Below are 18910 nucleotides of genomic sequence, written 5' to 3' on the forward strand. Positions count from 1 at the left end.
CAGCCTTCTTCAAGTCCAACTCTCGCATCCATACATCACAATTGGAAAGACCATAACCCGAGTTATACGGATCTTTGTTGGCAGACTACTGTCTCTGCTCTTTACTAGGCGGTCAAGGTACACAAGGCATAAAAGAGCACATGGATTCGAATGATAAGCGTGTTTCAAAATTATTCATTTCTTCTCAATTGAACTGTCAGGCAGGTAGCTTAAATGCGGGGATTGAGGCAACATTATAAATTGTTTCGCAATGAGATTACATTTGTTACTTTTCGTCAGATGTAGAGCGAACGTGCGCGTTGCCCTGACACGTCTAATGATGGCAACCGCATAAGGTGGGCAACTAATATGCTCGGCACCAACAGGTCCTACAGAACCTGCGCCGTTTCACCGAGGCGGATGGAGTGGTGGCGCTGGCCTCGCTAAAGTGTGACGCGCCCAAGTTGGTGCAGCTCGAGGACTTCCTGGACGAGCTGGCGCTGGTGCTGCACAACTACCTGTTCAGCAGCAACGAACACGTAGTCCGTGTCGCGCTGGACGTGGTACGCAGTGCCGTGGCCCGCCGATGCCGTCGCCTGAAACCATGTAATCTAGAACACCTGCTGGTCTCACTACTCCGCACCTTGGTCTCCGCGTCTTCCACCACTGTGTTCTACATGGCACGTATGACGATTCAGGTGAATTGCGGAATATGGGTGACAACAAGGAGATTTTCTTTCTCTAAACACTAGCACCTTCTCGACAAATCTTCTTGGCTTTAAAGATGATAGAACGTAAGCGTCGATCCGTTAAAGCTTGGGGCGATCATATTCAGGTCCTGGTCTTCTATTCTTTAATCTCTTCGACATATCTGATGCAGCTTCTTTTGCTACCGGCGTGCATTTATTGTTCCATTTTGACATAACCCTTACTAAGATGTCAACGCCACGTTTTAGTTTATAAACTTGATGTTCTCTAATTGGGGTAGGAATTCTGACACGCATTCAATCAGCGCTCGGCATGCATTAATGTTCCCTTGGTGATGAATCTTCACAGTCTTTGCCCACGCGGTTCCTTCAGGCCTGCACATGCATGAATTGAGGGGACACATTTTAACTAACATGCCGACTGGGAGCCATGATCTAAAGACCGATAAGTCACTTTCACTGAAAACAAAACTTTCGAAGGCAGCACAGAATAGAAAATGCTGTAGTTACGCAACCAGCCGCACACATTGCGGCTACAAACGTCTGTTTCTTTGAATGTTTTAGCTTTACAGGTGCCTTTAACCAGAAAACTCGGCATGAAAATCGGCAATGTTCTTGTAAGTGAAATATTACGGGTATGGCATTGGCATTGGTACATGACCGCTGAGATAGTTGTTTAGAATAACCGAGACCAACAGATATTGAAATGCTCGAATGGCTTGCCAAAATGGGTTGCTGCTGAGATGTGGTGCGAAGGTGGAATACGAATCGAACTTGAAGTAGTCTTGGAGTCAGGCACACTATATGTATAATCCAATGGCACGCAGGCAACTGCACACGGTTTGGTTAAAGCAGAGCATTATATTTGGGCTGGTAGCCTATATTGTCAGGTCACGTCCCTAATGTGTCCTCCGAAATTTTTTCCTCATTACGTGGCTACTAGCCATTGGCGAGATTTACCGGCATAGTTACCAAATGGTCATGGAACCACTTTCCGCCTTGAAGTCGCTTTACTAGATTGACTGGTGTGGAAGGAATGTCATTTTTTTTTATAATAGGAGGAAGCCTAAGCTTTGCCTTGAAAGTGCATCGCCTTTCTACATAATTCACAAATTTATCTTTCTTATAGCTTTATATTGGTTTATCATGTTTAACTGGTTTTTTCTTTATTATCCGTATGCATCCAAAATGCATCTCATTATCCTACGAATCAAAACGAGTTCACGAGGTGCCCTTCTAACATACTTGGACTAAAGATTCATGGTGATCTAAGCTTTGCATGCACAGCTGGCACGCAAAATACCTTATTTCTATCCTCTATAGGGGCGTCTATTTGCGCAAATACATTCATTAGATGACTGTCTTGGCAGTTTTGGCATTAATAGATTTTCTCCTGATTTGTAGGTTTTATTTCCAGCTCTAGCTGCGATTTGTATTGCGAAAGTAATACTGCGCCAGATCTAACCACGCGTCCGTGTCCGTGGTCCCCGAGCCGGTGCTGCGCTTAACAGAAGAAGAAGAAGAACCCTCGGTGACCCGCATCTCATGCCTTCGCTCCAAATTCAGTTCAGCAGCGTTGAACCCTTCTAATTTTTTTGCGACGCAGTCTGACTTCGTTGCTAAGATCTGCGGACGACGGCAAATGAAATATTTGCGCAGAACGAACGTTTTAATAAAGCGCATAAAATAAAATTTCTCACAGAACGAAATGCATATGTTGCTTTAGAATAGCATAAGAATAAACTTGTAGGAAGTGAACAAGTTATTGGGATTCTATTTTGTGTCGCATTGAACATACCGTCAGTGCAGGATATACATAACATCATATTATCTCTGTCATTGATATATCATTTTGAGCGATGTACGTGATCATAAATGTTAACAGCCAGAAACTATACAAGCGTAAAACGTACATGACACTCTCCGTGAAAGTTCCGCAAAAATGTGGGACATATTCTGAACGGGATTGTTGCAAGAGGAATGTATGAAATTTTCTGAACGTTAATTTTTTCTTGTTAGAGAGCAGCATTGCAAGCTTTTGTAGAGTTTCTGACACGGGATGTGCTTGGTGTTATTTTCGATGAGAGCCTTCGCATAAGAGCTGCCTTAGGGAAACCGTATAATAATATGAAGAACCCCAGCTTACCCCACTGGAACGCACAGAATACAATTTATGCGTCACATCAAAGCGCATAACAGACCAGGGTTGGTGGCAGTTATACTGACATAATATTCATTAGAGACAGCGCTTGGTAAGGTGGGTAACTATAGCTATTGGAATTAGATGAAAACCTCCGGGAAGAGCAATAGCATTAAACTGCACAAGTCTCGCTATAAAAGTAATTTATTCCGCGTGTATATGTCGCAGGACATGCTGCGAGCGGAACCAGAACTAGCCTCAGCGGCACTATCGAAGATTCTCGTCCACTGCGACACACGCCAGGCAGTGGAGATATACATGCAGCTGATCGCATACGTGCTCACTTCCGAAGACATCCTGCTCTCGGTGCTGGACCGACTGGTGGCTTTGACCGTTCGAGACCTGACTCATGACAGCATGGCTCACCGCTTCTGTGCATTTGAGGCCATGTACTCCCTGCATTACAGGTTAGAGGCAAAGTTGCACCATCAATTGGTTCGGCGTCTATATATAAAAAGAAAACATTCTCACCGAGGCAATGTTATACCTCTGTCACGAAAATACTTTCCATCCTTGTTGAACTTGATCTGCATTACGGTTTTCAAAGAGGATTGAAGCATCCGGTGCTATACGAGCGTTTTGAACGGCCATTGACTGTTCCTTCGTGCACGTTAGGTGGCGCCAAGCGTGGTGTTGAGATTTAAATATACCTTAATATAAACAACCATAATGATTTAACAGTGCTTGATGCTAAACAATAATAATATCTTAACATTGCTTGATGCCTTTTCATGCATTTCTGCGCTAATATTTGAGTTTGAATTCCATTCATTAGCATTAGAGTGCAGAGCTTGGTGAAGAAGAGGGTGCCGACACCCGCTTTCGAATGTGCTTCAAAACTCGAGAGCGCTTGAGGAAGCGACTTCGAGCTGAGCATGATCAGCTCGAGCTCGATTGCACCTAAATTTGCCAGGGGACAACCTCGATCTGCATTTAGTTGAATGCAGATCGAGTTCAATGAGGATCGAAAGTGTTCATGTGAAATAGGTATTACACTGTAGCTATTCAAGAATAGCAGCCGGTCTCGACTTATCCGATGAAATGCGTTTACTGCGCGGCTTGCAAAAGCTTGCAGTGCCAAGAAATGTTCCTTTCTTGCGCGGTAGCAAATAGGTACTTCTCCCTGCCAAGCGCACTTCTGTCCATGGCCTGAGGAGATTATATATCTATATAGCCTTTTACAGCACGAAAGTAAAAACCCCAAATCATTTAATAAAAAAAGGCATCACTTCAAGTCTTCCCGCCTAGCTTCCCCTGTGTCCTGGACCTTTACAACAAAGTCAAAGTATATTTGCACTGAACATTTGGGCGAAATTGCTTCACAATGAATCTGCGCCAACTCTGTTTCCTGGATTTGATAGTTGTGGGGTGACTGTATAGTGAATAAATGACCACCCCATACTGATGCGTGGCTTCATTCTTGCTAATAAGAGCAGTTGTTGGTTTCTCTGGAATATTACAAGTGATAACGCTTCAGGAGCTATAATTTGCTGGTAGTATTTAAAATAAAATCATAGCACGTATGTTTTGAAGGAACGACAAATCTAGGTCCCATTTGAGCACTTTTTACTAAATATTCCTCACTCTTCCTTAAATTTATCTCATTATTCGATCACATGAACGATGCAGCATTCGATGGCGACGTCACCGCCAACGATGCCAAGTTTTCTGCAGCACGGCAACTTAACTACAAGCATTGATTACTGATGAAGACAAATGGCGATAGCTGTAGAACTTTATTTTCATCCTCTGGCCGGTCGCAATCATGCTCAACAATCAATTATTAGCCCAGGAAAAATGCCGACATCCTAGCCCGGATATTTGCACACTTATTGCAACTTAGCGTCACGAGTTGACGTCACGACGTTTTGCATTAGTGTTTGTATAATAGTGACTGCCTGTCAGTGACTGAAAGATTTAACACAGTACAAGCGAGAGCTGTTTTAGAATTCTTGCAGCTATGCCAACACTCGGCAATATAAAACGAAGATAGCGATTTACTTGACATCATTATTGAACCCTGCCAATCTACCACTTCAAACATTGCTATCTATGTGATAGCGAAATATTCGTAATAATGACGGGCTCTGTGCATGACCGCCATGAACTTGACCACGCAGAGTAGAGAACAAAGGTACGTTTGCAACTAATGCCGTCTTGTGCCGCGTCTCCCGATTATTCCCAGTGAACATGGTAGTCTCAACCGACCACCGAAATCTGTGACAAACTCTGATACGCTTATTTGGTGTTGCAATCACCCAGTTAAACATAAAAACCACATTGCCACATTGCGTAAGTGTGAAGGTCGGATCCTCACCGTAAGGACTAGGTGTGATGGTGTCATGCCGAAACCGTTTTTATGCAGGCAAAATATTTGTGACAGTCAATCAAAGTACTCAGATATGATAATTGGAAAACAATCATGTTTTATGTGGCTGTACATTAGCTGCAAATATTTCAAGCTTCACGTTGCGCCGCGTAATGTGTTTGCATGTTTAATGTTCACAAGAAAGGGTATATTGGGATACCATCGCTACAAAGCGAGGAAAGTTTCCGTGTTTACATGGCCTGATAGGAAGGCGTATAGTCAAAATACATTCTAGCTTTCATCCGTGTTTATTTCACGTAATATTTCAGTGCGCCAAGAAATGTCCTCGTCAATTACTGCTTTGGCGGAGCCCGCGCTTCCCATTTGTAGATCACGACTATTATATTATAAAATCCGTTCGCATCCCAAAACTCACGTTATTAAATTGCACCTTAAAGAACCCCAGGTGGTCGAAATTTCCGGAGTCCTCCACTACGGCGTCTCTCATAGCCTGAGTCGCTTTGGGACGTTAAACCCCACAAACCAACCAACCAACCAAATTGCACCTGTCACAATGCCTTCACTACTCTCCCATATAACACATTTAACATAATTACCCTTCATAGCCTATGTACCCCGCCACGATGGTGCAGTGGTAAAGGAGCTCGAGTGGCAAAAAGCAAGGCGTTCGTGTGGTGCGCGATGTCAGTGCATGTTAAATAACCACGAGTGGTAGAAATTTCTGGAGCCGTCTACCACGCCATTTCTCGAACCCTGAGTCCCTTGGAACGTTCAACACCACAATCCAAGCTAAAACCGTCATGGTCTATGTGTCACGTGCCCGCCCGGCGCACACAGCGACTTGTTGCGAACTTTTGATGTCAAGAGCAAGTACAACGACGAATTAGAGATGGCCAAAAGGGGCTCACTGCCCTTTATGGATCACTGCCTTGTCATGGCGGAGGGGCTTGCGAAACTGGATGAAGTCGTGAGCTCTGCTGCGTAGGGCCACCCAAGATAGACAGGTCACGGCAGAGAGTTCTGACAAAATGTGATTCACTGGAGAAGGTAATGACAACCCACTTCAGTATTTCCTGCCAAGAAAATCCTATGACCAGTCACAACAGCATTATTAATATGGCGCCGGAAGATGAGCCCCCCAGGTTGGAAGGCATCCCGCACGTTACTGGGGATGAACAAAGGGCGATTCCTAGTAGCTCCAGGACTAGTAGCCGCGTAGACGACAACCCACGTGGCACCATAGACATATAATACTGTGGCAGCTTCTGCCAATAAGGTCCTTGAAAATCATTTTTCAGCTGTTATATAATGATTTAGGTCGTTGAGTAGAGGCAAGGAAGCAACGTTGTTTACTTCAAGTCGATTATTTTTCAAAACGTGTTTGTAGTAAGAATAATTTCTTGCCTCTTTTGGTGAGGTGCTGATTTGGTCCCGTTAGTTATTTATGAGAGATTACAAGGGTCTAGCGCTAGAATTTTTGTGTTTGCAAATAAAAGATATTTTTCAAGTTGTTTTTATTCCATTTAAATAACCAGCACAACCTCCTAACTCCTCTAAAGTATTATTTAGCCCACTGTCAATTCGAAACTGCGTGTACCAACTGGACGCGGCGAAAAGAGCCTGGCCACACCACATTTTTCCGTTTTCTTTGTCAGTAACTCGTAGTGGACAGCCCTACACATAACACTAGCACAACCTACTCGAGGATCTGCAGGTTACGCGGTCACGGCAATATTATTTGCTACCGAGAAATGAATAGATTATGTTAAGATCAGCTCAGAGTCTAGACGAGGTTATACGTCAGAAGAGTCACATTTGATGCATTGGCATAGAACACGCACGAAACATTCAGCAGGCTCGCGTAATGTAAACACGGTTATTTCTCTGTTTTGTTTTCTTTTAGTTTGATTTGTGGAGTTTAACACCCCAAAGCAAATTAAGGTTTGATAGACGGCAGAGTGGAGGGTTCCGGAAATATCAATCACCTGGGCTTCTTTAACCTACAATAACGTCGCATAGTGCACAGTCACCATAATTCCCGCTCACTCGGAAAGCATCTGCTGTAGGCAGGATTCGATCCTGCATCCTTGGGCGCAAAAGTGGAGTCCCCTAACAACTGCACCAGCGCGACGGCCAAAAGGTTTTTGTTTATAAAATGCTTCCCGTGTTGTAATTCTGACCTTTTAAACACCAGGGATATATTGTTCATGATCATGCTGACCTGATTTAACTAGTTCAGTTTTACAGCCATTTACTATTTGGACAAAGTTCCAGGAGAAAGAAAAGATGGTGATTGTGCTTGCATTTTATGTCGCCGAATACTCGTATAAACTGACTTTCATGCGTGCACTGAAGCCCGTGTATCGGCCTCTGGCTCTGCCAAATGTAATCTTTAGCCATAGCGTCAAACTTTTGGAGAGCGCGTGTTGCCAAGGGACGCTTTATTCATATTAGGGTACATGGCAATACAACTTACAGGTATCGACGCTTTAGTTGTGAATATGCTTAGATTTAAGCGATAGTTCAGGGGCTCCGTGTCGAACAAAATTCAGTGTCGTCAGTTTTGGCATAACTGGTCTCAGGTAAAAGTTATAAAGTTAAATGTAATCTACAATAATTGTCACTGCTTGTCTCAAGTTATGAACCTATAGAAAGTAAATGACTTCGTTTTAGTTAAAAAGCTGATGGTGGTTTATGTAGAATTAAACAAATTTCTCGTACTCACCGATGCGGACACACTGCCGGGGCAACCACACAATGCACTCTTGCACGCTCAAGAACTATCAGGGTTTATGCGCGTACCTACTTTTCACGTTATGTTGCATCTTACGCTGCACGAAGAGGGGACCACGGGTCGCTACATCACAATATCATTGAGGCATAGAATACGTGCACCCTAATTTTAACCTTTTCAAATAAGCGTGCCTCGGTGCCGTAGAGGTTGCGTGTCACACTCACGACAAAAGGGTGAGAGGTTCGAGTTTGCGTATTGACAATAATGTTTCATCTTTTAATGAGTGCTGTTGCTGCAACTACAGAAATCATTATAATGTAATCACGGTTAAGCAAGGTTTATTTCGGAACACAATATTTGGCTTTCGCTTATCTCGGAGGCCTTCTTGCCGACATAGTTGCTGTTCGTATTTCTATATGCAGGTACCTTAGCAGGAACGATCTGGTGACATACGCGGAACACATATCGCTGCCCAAGGCGCTCATCGATGCGTTGAGAAGGCGACTAGCGCGTCGCTACGTGCCGCCCATGAAGGCGGACACACTGAGGCCCGAGATGATGGCGGACCTCGACTTCGCGTGGATAGCCCAAGGGCCGCCTTCCAGAACATCTCCCCAGGCAGAGGACGAGCGCGAGCGGGACGTCCGCTTCAAGCCAAGCAGCCTGCCTTAAGCCTCTTGGAGGGTGCCATAAATCATTCACTTTGTTCGGATTTAATTTAGACCCCTTGGATTGGGAGTAAAAGAAGAATAAGTATACAATATTGTCTTAATAGTGTTTTCATTCAGCGTTTTACTCTCGTGAGCTAATACGCTAGGACGATTGGAATACAGCTATGCTGTGATAATCCTATAACTTGTTCACCTAGCTGGCAAGACTTTGCGCAACAGAACCTTTATTAGCAGTTTCTTGAGTTCAGTCCTAACCCGCGCCCGTCTGTATTCGCAGGCTCAATGTTTGACACCATAACAGATATATTTATCCCGTTGCGTTATTTTACGAAGGAAATTGGTTGGAGTCAGTAGGAGCTCTCCTATTAGAAATCTCGAAACATTTGAGGATAAGCGCCACACATGCTAAGTACGCCGACAAAAGCTCTGCTCACACATACAATTGCCCAACAGTTTCAAGCTGATAAGATCACTGCCTGAAACACCGTTTAACTCTATCTTGTCGCTTTGGCTATCTCCAGAAACCATTGTACAAATAGCTTCTGAAATGCAACCTGGACTTTAAACGTTCCTTTGACATCTGGAAGGTGTTTTGCACACTCTCTTTATCTTCGTATTCCGCTGCAAGCAAGCGGTTACTAAGGCTGCCATACCGAGAAAACAGAGGTTCAGTTTTCGATCACTTTCAAATGCGAATCAACAAATATACTAACCGCAGACTTCACTGGTATTTGTTCCGATGCAGAAAAATCGAGCAGGACAGGATATTAGTGCGCATCACCGGCATGGACATCTTTCTTTGTTATCTCTTTTTTATGTCAAGAACTTCGCAACGCCAACAGTTGTAAAAAAGATGACACCTCAAGTATTAAGCATCATAATAAGGCACTCAGGGCATGAACTTGAGTAAAGAACAAGTTAAATGTACGCTAGAAAAGGCTTAAAGGTTCCACAATAACTGGATACAGGTTAACGTAGAAAATTCGTAATTGAATGTGTATTCTGCTACGCTCAATTTTTTAGCCAGCTGCTTACAAAAATGTGACTCTTAAACGTATTGAGTTTATCTGAGAACCACCCGATGGGCAGTTTAGCGCATTCTTTGTTTTTATTTCAATAGCGCGCAATTTACACCTCTGTCACCGTGTACGCTCCACTTCGAAGTAATTCAAATTTAAAATCAAATTATCATTGCTACCTAGGGTCTGCAAAATTTTTTTGGTGCTGCTCCGACACTCTGCTGAAGTTGTTTCATAAGAGGCAGTGAAATTCTTCATGTTTCAGGCCGTGGCCGCCGCATTTTGATGAATAGGAAAGACAAAGCGTCTAAGTTATCTGCAACTTCAGTGTATGGTACAGCATTGCACCTGGTCAGAATTATCCGCACCCTCTTGTACGTTGTCCCTCACAGCGTGGGTCGCTCCGAGACGCTTACCTCCCTAATCCAAACAGCTTTAAAACTTTAGAAGAGTGGTATTGGTGGGGCAATGTACCGGCAAGACCCACTCTTCTGCATCTAAATAGTAAACTGCAACAGTGCTTTACACGGCTTCTAACCAGATAGACTTGGAAAAGGTGTTCAGCTCATTTACTCGCGAATTTTATTGTACTGAAGGTAGCTTAAACCAAAGCTTAAGAATTTAAATGGAAATATGTAAAGGACACCAAGACAATTTAGCGTAAAAGAAGCATATTTTATAACAGCCGGAACAGATTTAGAAATAATGATATGTATACCGGGAAGAGAGGTAAAAGCAACTCACCAGTCGTTAGAGATTTCATGACTCGCGACATGCTGCTGAAAGCGTAAAAACTCATGCGTTTCCAAAGTGGCTCAATGAACAAGCCTACACAAATTTTACTCTATAATTTGTCTTTTCAAAAGACGCGAGCTGGGTACGCATGCCAAATTTGTAAAACAAATAACTTTATGAATGAAACTAGAAATAGCAGAAAAAAGTTTTATTCCTATCGGCACAAAAAAAAAAAGATCACAAAACTGCCACGTAGATTGAGCTGCAGCCAAAGCCACAATAATACAGTACGAGCCTGATGACGTTAAAGTTTTGTCACAACAATGACTCTCTCAAATTCATGTAAATGTCTCGCTCAATATGAACTCGAAGTCACTTCGGCCAATACTTCGGCCATTTTCCTTGCGCACTCAAACCATTCTTTGGGCAAACCGAAGTAGAACTGTGGCTTCACGGACCACATTTCCGGTGAAACGACACCGTTGAGGTCTTTCTGCAGCTTTCGTGACACTTTGTCGCACACCATTTCAGCCAAGGCCCTGCTGCATTCCCGTTCTCTTGGCGCCAGGAGGAAAGGAAACAATAAAAAAGCAAACCAAGTTAATCATTGTAATAAATAATGCGCAGTGTTGCCCATAATTTGCCATCACATGCGATGCAGTAAAAAATTGAAGTGCTCCCAAATACTAATCAGACAGTTTATCCGTTAATATTTATTGTCTCTCTATGATTGTTGTGGAGTTTCAGTACCGAATCTGAGCCCGTAATGTCGGAAAAACTTCACCTTTTATTACAAGAGTGATATTGTACCTTAGTTTCGTTTAGGGAGTTGGTGTGGGGTCATCGGAACCGCTAAATATTTGAAAATACAATTGCAGTACTACGAACAATTTACTTTTTTTGATCATGAACGAAGGTCTGAATGGGTATTTCGCAGGGTCATTTTACTTTACAGAGAATAAAGACTTACAGTTAGAGAAAAAAGCACAAATGACCCAGCAGCTTAGAATATAACACATATGAAGTAGCACTGCTTGAAAATACGAACTGCTACGGAAGTGCACACCATCATCGTTTAGGAACCAACTTTAGTAACACATCGGTTGTGGGAAGGTATGCCCTGCTGCGTTTGAATTGTGACGTTAAAATGCAGATTTGTGGTCGTCGCATTTTATTTTACTAAATGGTTGGGGCGTTAAGTACAGTCTGGATTCGAAGCCGATCAGCTTGCATCTCATTGTTAACTAAGTGCGTGTGCCATGGTGAAATTAAAAAAATATATATATTTAAATGAGAGCCTTCCTTTTGCTCCCCGTAAAATCTTTTTCGGCACAATTTCGTTTTCAAACCTCAAAGCTTTTAGCTTTTCAAACATCAAAGTTGTCAAGCTGACAAGGGTCAACAGCTGCTACTGCAAAGGCACCCTTGATTTATTGGAAGAGAAACTTGTACCTACGAGCCTCAGTCGAGTCTCTTTTACAGTGCTTTAAAAAATTACAGCAAAATACCCGCTCACTGTTTTTCCTGATGGAAAATGTGAGCTCCAATGCTAACTTACTTTCGGTCGTCGTCCTCGGAGTGCCACAGCTCATTCTCCTGGTGGTGCGTGTTTAATTCACAGTGCGCTTCGAATGAAGCCCGCCAGAGAGCGGTATCACGCATCTCCTCCCACCGCTCACTGAACCCAGTTAAAACTATTAAGTCGCGAGTTTGCCCCCTTATGAATTGACGAAGAGGAGTTAGCGTTTATGGAGACAGGTATCCCGGCCGATTCCATTATGCGTCGCGTGACCTACGAGTTGATCATGTAAGGTCACTGTGAACAACAGTTTGACATAACTAAAAAAAAAAACATCTCTATTTAGCACAGGAAATGAAATAAAAAAACAATTCTACTTTGGCTTTTCATCGATCATTATTGATTGAATTCTTGGCAGCAAAATGTCCTGCCTAATGTTGTAGTTGACTTGACCTTAAAACAGATGGCACTTATTGAAAGAGGGGTCAGGTAAAAATTAACTGAATTGTCGTACCGACAACGTTTGAAATGTATACCTCCTCGACCGAAAAGAAACTATTTGGAGAGAAAGTGAAAAAAAAAGTGTGGTATTGATATTAAATTCATAATGCACGTGGGACATGACACAAACAGACGTGTGGCAGCACGTTTTGGTGGCGTCAAGTGACAAAGGAGTAATATTCGCCAACCATGACCTGCATGCTATAATGACTTCCCCAACAACTATCTGAGCGGAATATATAGAGTTTTGTTATTACAGTTACTAAAGCGTCTAGAATTCTCTCGTCGTTTTTACGCAAGTCAAAACACCTGCGTTTTAGAAATGAAATATTTCAGCAAGTATCACACCAGAGATACGGAAATTAGCACAAGCAACTGCATCAACTGTCCATACAAAAGCTGAGTCGCTTCGCAGCGAGAATGAAAAATTCAGCTTGCCGGCAGGTTTGACACAAAGTTCAAGCCAATATAAGAGCACCTACCGTTATTTACTTATTAATGTTCTGACTGGAACGAAAAATTATATTTCCTTCGTTTTCAATGAAAGCAAAGTCGCCAGAAACATGACTTTGATTTGGGCTCTCAATGTTCAAAGCCTAAAAATGAGCAAAGTTGCAATGCTGCAGTTCTGCGTACCTTTCCGTAATTGTCGTCTTCTCTGATGCCATAATCTCTTAAACCCACAAATTCTTTTAGGCTTCATGAATAATTAAGTGTCTACCCGTGTCTTTATTATGAATCAGTCGCTTGCGTTTCTTTGCCTTTACCAGTGATCCTAGCGACAGGGAAGATTTCGACGAGCGACATTCTTTAATTGGAAATCGGAAAATGCGAACTGAAATGAAATTATCCCCGCTTTTGACTCCATAATTCCACAGATTTACTTTTAATGCAAATAGTTTGTTTTCAAAAAATACACCCTTTTGTTCTGAGCCCGAAACAGAGTTGTTAGTAGACACGACCTGCCCTTCAACAGAAGGGATAACATCTTGCTTGTATCGCACCATTCAAACATTTCATGCACCGTTTTTTTTTTGTTTAGGAGCAATCTGGCAACGATTATATGAGTGTGACAAACTCATACTATAAAGAAAACAAATTCAATGTTTTTAATGCTTTTGCTTTGGCATCATGTGGTCCAAAAGTTGTAAAGCTTTCAACGTTCCTACCTGAAAGAAGTGAATATGAGTGGCGAAGTCTCGCAATGACTCCAGGAGGCCAGCGTGCGCCAGCGTCGCCGTAGCAGGACCACTTTCTTCGGCCGCCAGCTCCCTGAGAGCATCCATGACTAGATGAGACCAATTGTGCGGATTTGAGCTGAATTTCAAGGCGGCTTCTCTGCGCTCCTTCATGCGAATCCGCTCTTCCTGAAATTTGTACAATGATAAATGCAAGAAATTGCTACTAAGGTGGTTCCGAAGCAAAAGAAATGCAAGAAAGCAAATTGGTTATCTGAAAAGGCTTTGCAAATAGCTGAGGAAAGGAGGATGGCAAAATTTAAGGGGGAAAGAGAAAGATACAAGGTTCTCAATGCGGATTTTCAGAAAATAGCAAGGAGAGATAAGAATGCCTTCCTGAACATACAGTGTTAAGCAGTTGAGGACAACAGCCAATTAAGGAACACAAGAGCTCTGTATAAGACAATCAAAGATATCAAAGGAAGCTTCTGCGCTAAGCTGGGCGTGATAAAGGACAAACGAGGCAAGGACCTCACCGAAGCCTCAGAGATAAAGAAGAGGTGGCAAGAATACACAGAAGAACTGCACAAGAAGGACCCGAATGTGCAAACCCAACATAAGACGGTTGTGATTACTGATCTCTAGCCGGGTATCCTGAAGAGTGAAGTTGAATGGGCCTTAGCCAGCCTTGCTAAGAACAAAGCTAGCGGAATTGATGGTATTCCAGCTGAGTTGCATCAAAACCTCAACCATGACGACGCTGTTAACATTCTGCATACATTATGTCAAAAGATTTGGACAACCCTGCAGTGGCCACAGGATTGGAGGAAGTCAGTTTACATCCCCATTCCAAAGAAAGGCAGTGCCAAAGATTGTTCCAACTACCGCACGATCGCGCTTATTTCGCATGCTAAGAAGGTGATGTTGAAAATCCTCCAAGGTAGGCTGCAGCAGTATGTGGATCGGGAGCTTCCGGACGTGCAAGCTGGGTTTCGCAAGGGCAGAGGAGCTAGAGACCAAATTGCCAGCCTTCGCTGGATCATGGAAAAAAACAAGAGAGTTCCAGAAACCCATCTACTTCTGCTTTATTGATTATGCGAAAGCGTTTGACTGCGTAGATCACAGCAGATTGTGGCAAGCTCTCCAAGAGATGGGAGTTCCAATTCACCTCATCCGTCTCCTCGGGAACCTGTATGAAGGGCAAGAGGCCACAGTCCGAACTGGGCATGGTCTTACTGATTGGTTTCCGATCGAGAAAGGAGTGAGGCAAGGCTGCTTACTGTCGCCCTGCCTATTTAACCTATATGCAGAGTGCATCATGAGGAAGGCCGGTCTGGACGAGTCTTCAGCTGGAGTGAAGATTGCTGGAAAACGTATCAACAACCTTAGCTATGCGGATGATACCACTTTAATGGCAGAAAGTGAAGTGGAACTCAAGAGACTTCTGATGCGCGTACAAGAAGAGAGTGAGAAGTTTGGGCTTAAACTAAACATTAAAAAGACAAAGATCATGGCGTCTTGCCCTATCAAGTCCTGGAGCATCAATGGACAAGAAGTGGAAGCTGTGACAGATTTTCTCTTCTTGGGCTCCAAGATCACCTCGGAAGGAGACTGCAGCCATGAAGTTAGGAGACACCTGCTCCTGGGAAAGAGAGCAATGGTTAGCCTTGACCGCCTAGTAAAGAGCAGAGACATTAGTCTGCCAACCAAGATCCGTATAACTCGTGCTATGGTCTTTCCAGTTGTGATGTATGGATGCGAGAGTTGGACTGTGAAAAAGGCTGACCGCCGAAGAATTGACGCATTTGAATTGTGGTGCTGGCGAAGACTCTTGAGAGTTCCTTGGACTGCCAGAAGATCAAATCAGTCAATATTGTCGACCATAGACCCTGACTGCTCATTGGAGGGTCAAATTCTAAAGTTAAAGCTCAGCTACTTTGGTCATCTGATGAGAAGAGAGGAGTCGCTGGAGAAAGATTTGATGTTGGGAAAGGTTGAGGATCGCCGGAGAAGGGGTAGGCAGCGAACGCGATGGATAGATGGCATCCTCGAGGCACTGCAGATGAAGTTATGTGATGTTAGGAAGATAGAAGAAAGACCGAAAAGCGTGGCGTGACATGGTCCATAGGGTCACGAAGAGTCGGACACGACTGAACGACTGAACTGAACTGAACTGAAATTTTGCCACCAAGCGAGATAGGGCCACAAAATAAACCTTCCATTATTTCTTCACACATGGCTTAATCTTGTCTTTCGTGTCTAGATATTTGCGTTTCTGTGGCTGAGAGCTTTGTGCCGTACAAACTCCTCTCGAAAGTTAAATTTAGTTAGGTTTGGTTTATGGGGCTAATATACCAACGAGACGTGCACTAACTTCGCACAGCAGACGGGTGCCTTAACTCCCGCCTTTATCGAGAAATGGCAGCCGCCGCCGGGAGTCAGTCACGCATCCTTGGGCACAGAAGTGTAGCGCCCTGACCACTTTTAATTAAATTTAATGAAGTTTCTAAGCATCTTTATCGGGCCACTTTATTCATCCAGCTATCTATCCCTCTAAAGCCTGTTCTTTTTTCCTTTCTGCCTGACCAGAGCTAACTTTGACCACATAATGCGGGGCTGTGCTCGCCACCCTCTGCCAATATCCCGTAATAGTCATTAAACGTAGCAGCGCGAGGCTGCCCAGCACAGCTCAGCGCCTGATCTTTAGAAACAGGTCTTGAATTAGGCTCAGAAGATAGCGAAGGCCTACCCAGTGTACAACATCCTTTCCTACTTCAATGCTCTCTCCTTTATGGGATAAACAAAGTCGTTACTCGCTAGCTCGTACAGAGTTTTATAGACTTCGATGTAACTACTCGTGTCACTTGCATTGTTTTCGTACTTGTACGAGGTGTTCAGAGGCGCCAGTGCCTTCAAACAAAATGAAAACGATTTTTAATTCAAGAAACATGGTTCAGCTCCCTAGGTGCTGAAAAAAACGACAATGAGATGCCTGATGATGACGAAATGTGCACGGACAAGTCATGCTGTGCGAATGAGTGATAATCAGTGGTCAATAAAGGTAAATATTGGATACCAAGTGAAGACAAATGTAGCTGGGGTGGCGGAAACTTAGGTGGGCGGATGATATTCAATCCCTCTACAGCCGGCGACTCGCCCCAAGACGCTGGGCATAACGACGTTTCGTTGGCCCCGTTTCAACCAGTCAACCTGCCACAATTTTGGCCTTACAGTTCTCGTGCCTGGCTACTCCACATTGAGGCGCATTTCCATGTGCGGCGTATCACCAGCCAGGCGACGAAGTTCCTCCATCTCGTGTCCTCCCTCCCTCCTGACGTCGCCGAGGAATTAGCGGGCATTATCGCCTCGCCAGGCACGGCCAAACCTTTTGACACGTTGAAAGCGGCTATCGTTGACCGCAAATCAGCTTCCGAGTGCAGCCGACTCCAGCAGCTCCTCACCGCTACGGAACTCGGCAATAGCCGACCTTCGCAGCCCCTCCGTCGCATGCAACAGCTGCTTGGAGACTCCCTCTCGGCGCCGGACAGTTTACTACTTGAGTTGTTTCTCCAGCGACTTCCCCAAAACATAGTCCTCGCCCTCGCTGCTGCAGGTGATGTCGCTCTGGATAAGCTCGCTGAACTCGCGGACCGTGTTGCAGATTACTCAAGGCACTCAAGCGTTAGAGCCATGACCACATCGCCTTCCACGCCATTCTCCGCCGGGGTTTCAGTCCCGCCGCCACTCCAGGCACCGCCCCCTCGCAGGAACTCCAACCATTCGAAGCGCGGCAAGACTCCTCCTCCTCGGCAGTGTGCTAGTACCACCGTATTTTCGGCAGCTCTGCCCGCAAGTGCTCCCACCCGCGCTCCTGGTCGGGAAATGCTGCAACCGACCATTGACGGTGGCAGTGGTACCTATTTTATCTTTCGGAAAAGATCACTGACGTTCGCTTCCTCGTTGACACGGGAGCACAGATGAGCGTAATACAAGCACCTTGGGCAGATCGCTGTCCCAGCGAACCGACCTCCCCGCTCCAAGCCATAAACAACTCCCCCATCTGCATGTAGGGCCAACGGTCTCTTACACCTAACCTGGGATGACGCCGGACATTCCGCCAGATTTTCATCAACGGCGGTGTCTCGCAAGCTGTTCTTGGCGCTGATTTCCTCTGCTTCGTCAACCTCGCTGTTGATATGCAGGCCCATCGCCTCATTGCTCTCCGCACGAAACTCTCCGGCAATGGCGTACTCTCTACCTCTTCGGCGACAGGTATTAGAGCTCTCGTCCCTGCTTCGCTGTAAGGGAAATATTTGGCGAGTTTCCCAACATTGCGAATTGCCGCACACAAGACAGTCACCTGTGAAACACTCGGTCACCCACCACATCGTGACCTCTGGACCACCTGTGTTTGCTCACCCTCGCCGCCTGTCTGGAGAATGCTTCGCTGTTGCTCGCCTTGTGTTTTGAACACATGCTTGAACTCAGCATTGTGCGCCCTTCCTCCAGCATTTGGGCATCGCCACTCCACATGGCGGTGCCCAAATGCCCAACAAGAAGAATAAAATTGGGATGGAGCGCATTTGGCAAGCACTCGCAGATTATGACTAGCAGCTTACCGGTATCGCTCAAGAGGAAAGTATACAACAGTTTATCTTGCCTGTACTCACCTATGGGGCTGAAACGTGGAGGCTAACCAAGAGAGTTCTACTTAAGTTGAGGACAACCCAGAGGGCTATGGAACGAAAAATGGTAGGGGTAACATTAAGAGATAGAAAGCGTGCAGAGTGGGTATGAGAAATAACTCAAGTTACCGACATTCTAGTGGAAATTAAGAAGAAGAAATGGACATGGGCAGGACATGTAGTGCGAAGAGAGGATAACCGATGGTCGCTGAGGGTAACAAACTGGATTCCAAGGGAAGGAAAGCGTAGCAGGGGGCGGCAAAAAGTTAGGTGGGCGGATGAGATTAAGAAGTTCGCAGGGGTCAAGTGGATGCAGCTAGCACAGAACCGGGTTAAGTGGAGAAATATGGGAGAGGCCTTCGCCCTGCAGTGGGTATAATCAGGCTGATGATGATGATGACTCCACATGGTGCCAAAGAAAGATCCGGACAACTGGAGGCCATGTGGAGAATTTAGGCCGGCTGCCTAAATTCTCTTTTCGTTACGAAACTACAACGATGGAAATACCCTGACATAAAGCTTACCAGGTGCACATATGCCACTGACACATGTTAACAACCAAACAGTTTAAAATAATCAAGCTATCTTGTTCTCTTTTTTGAAGAACTTTACTTTTTTGTTTACAGTAAGTATGCTTGCTCAAACGGGAATAA

The 18910-nt window shown here is 44.5% G+C and overlaps 1 protein-coding gene and 1 pseudogene across 1 annotated transcript; one reads left to right on the forward strand and one right to left on the reverse strand.

The window, feature by feature from the left end:
* Positions 1-371: 371 nt before the first annotated feature.
* Positions 372-8726, forward strand: LOC146189974 (uncharacterized). The gene is made up of 3 exons (XM_084603361.1): positions 372-677; positions 3055-3293; positions 8372-8726. The coding sequence occupies exons 1-3, from the start codon at positions 657-659 to the stop codon at positions 8619-8621; spliced, it is 510 nt and encodes a 169-aa protein (XP_084459487.1). The 5' UTR covers positions 372-656; the 3' UTR covers positions 8622-8726.
* A 1947-nt stretch (positions 8727-10673) lies between these two features.
* Positions 10674-18105, reverse strand: LOC146189975 (uncharacterized; annotated as a pseudogene).
* Between the last annotated feature and the right edge of the window lie 805 nt (positions 18106-18910).

Source organism: Amblyomma maculatum, chromosome 5 (assembly GCF_055883805.1).
Source record: "Amblyomma maculatum isolate TAMU_Amacu chromosome 5, ASM5588380v1, whole genome shotgun sequence".
In the NCBI taxonomy this organism is placed as follows: Eukaryota; Metazoa; Arthropoda; class Arachnida; order Ixodida; family Ixodidae; genus Amblyomma; species Amblyomma maculatum.

Excerpts from the sequence above, each read along its gene's own strand:
- LOC146189974 (XM_084603361.1), top strand. The coding sequence starts at position 657 with ATGGCACGTATGACGATTCAG. Across the intron at positions 678-3,054 it reads TGGCACGTATGACGATTCAG|GACATGCTGCGAGCGGAACC; the intron begins GTGAATTGCGGA and ends TATATGTCGCAG. Across the intron at positions 3,294-8,371 it reads ATGTACTCCCTGCATTACAG|GTACCTTAGCAGGAACGATC; the intron begins GTTAGAGGCAAA and ends TTCTATATGCAG.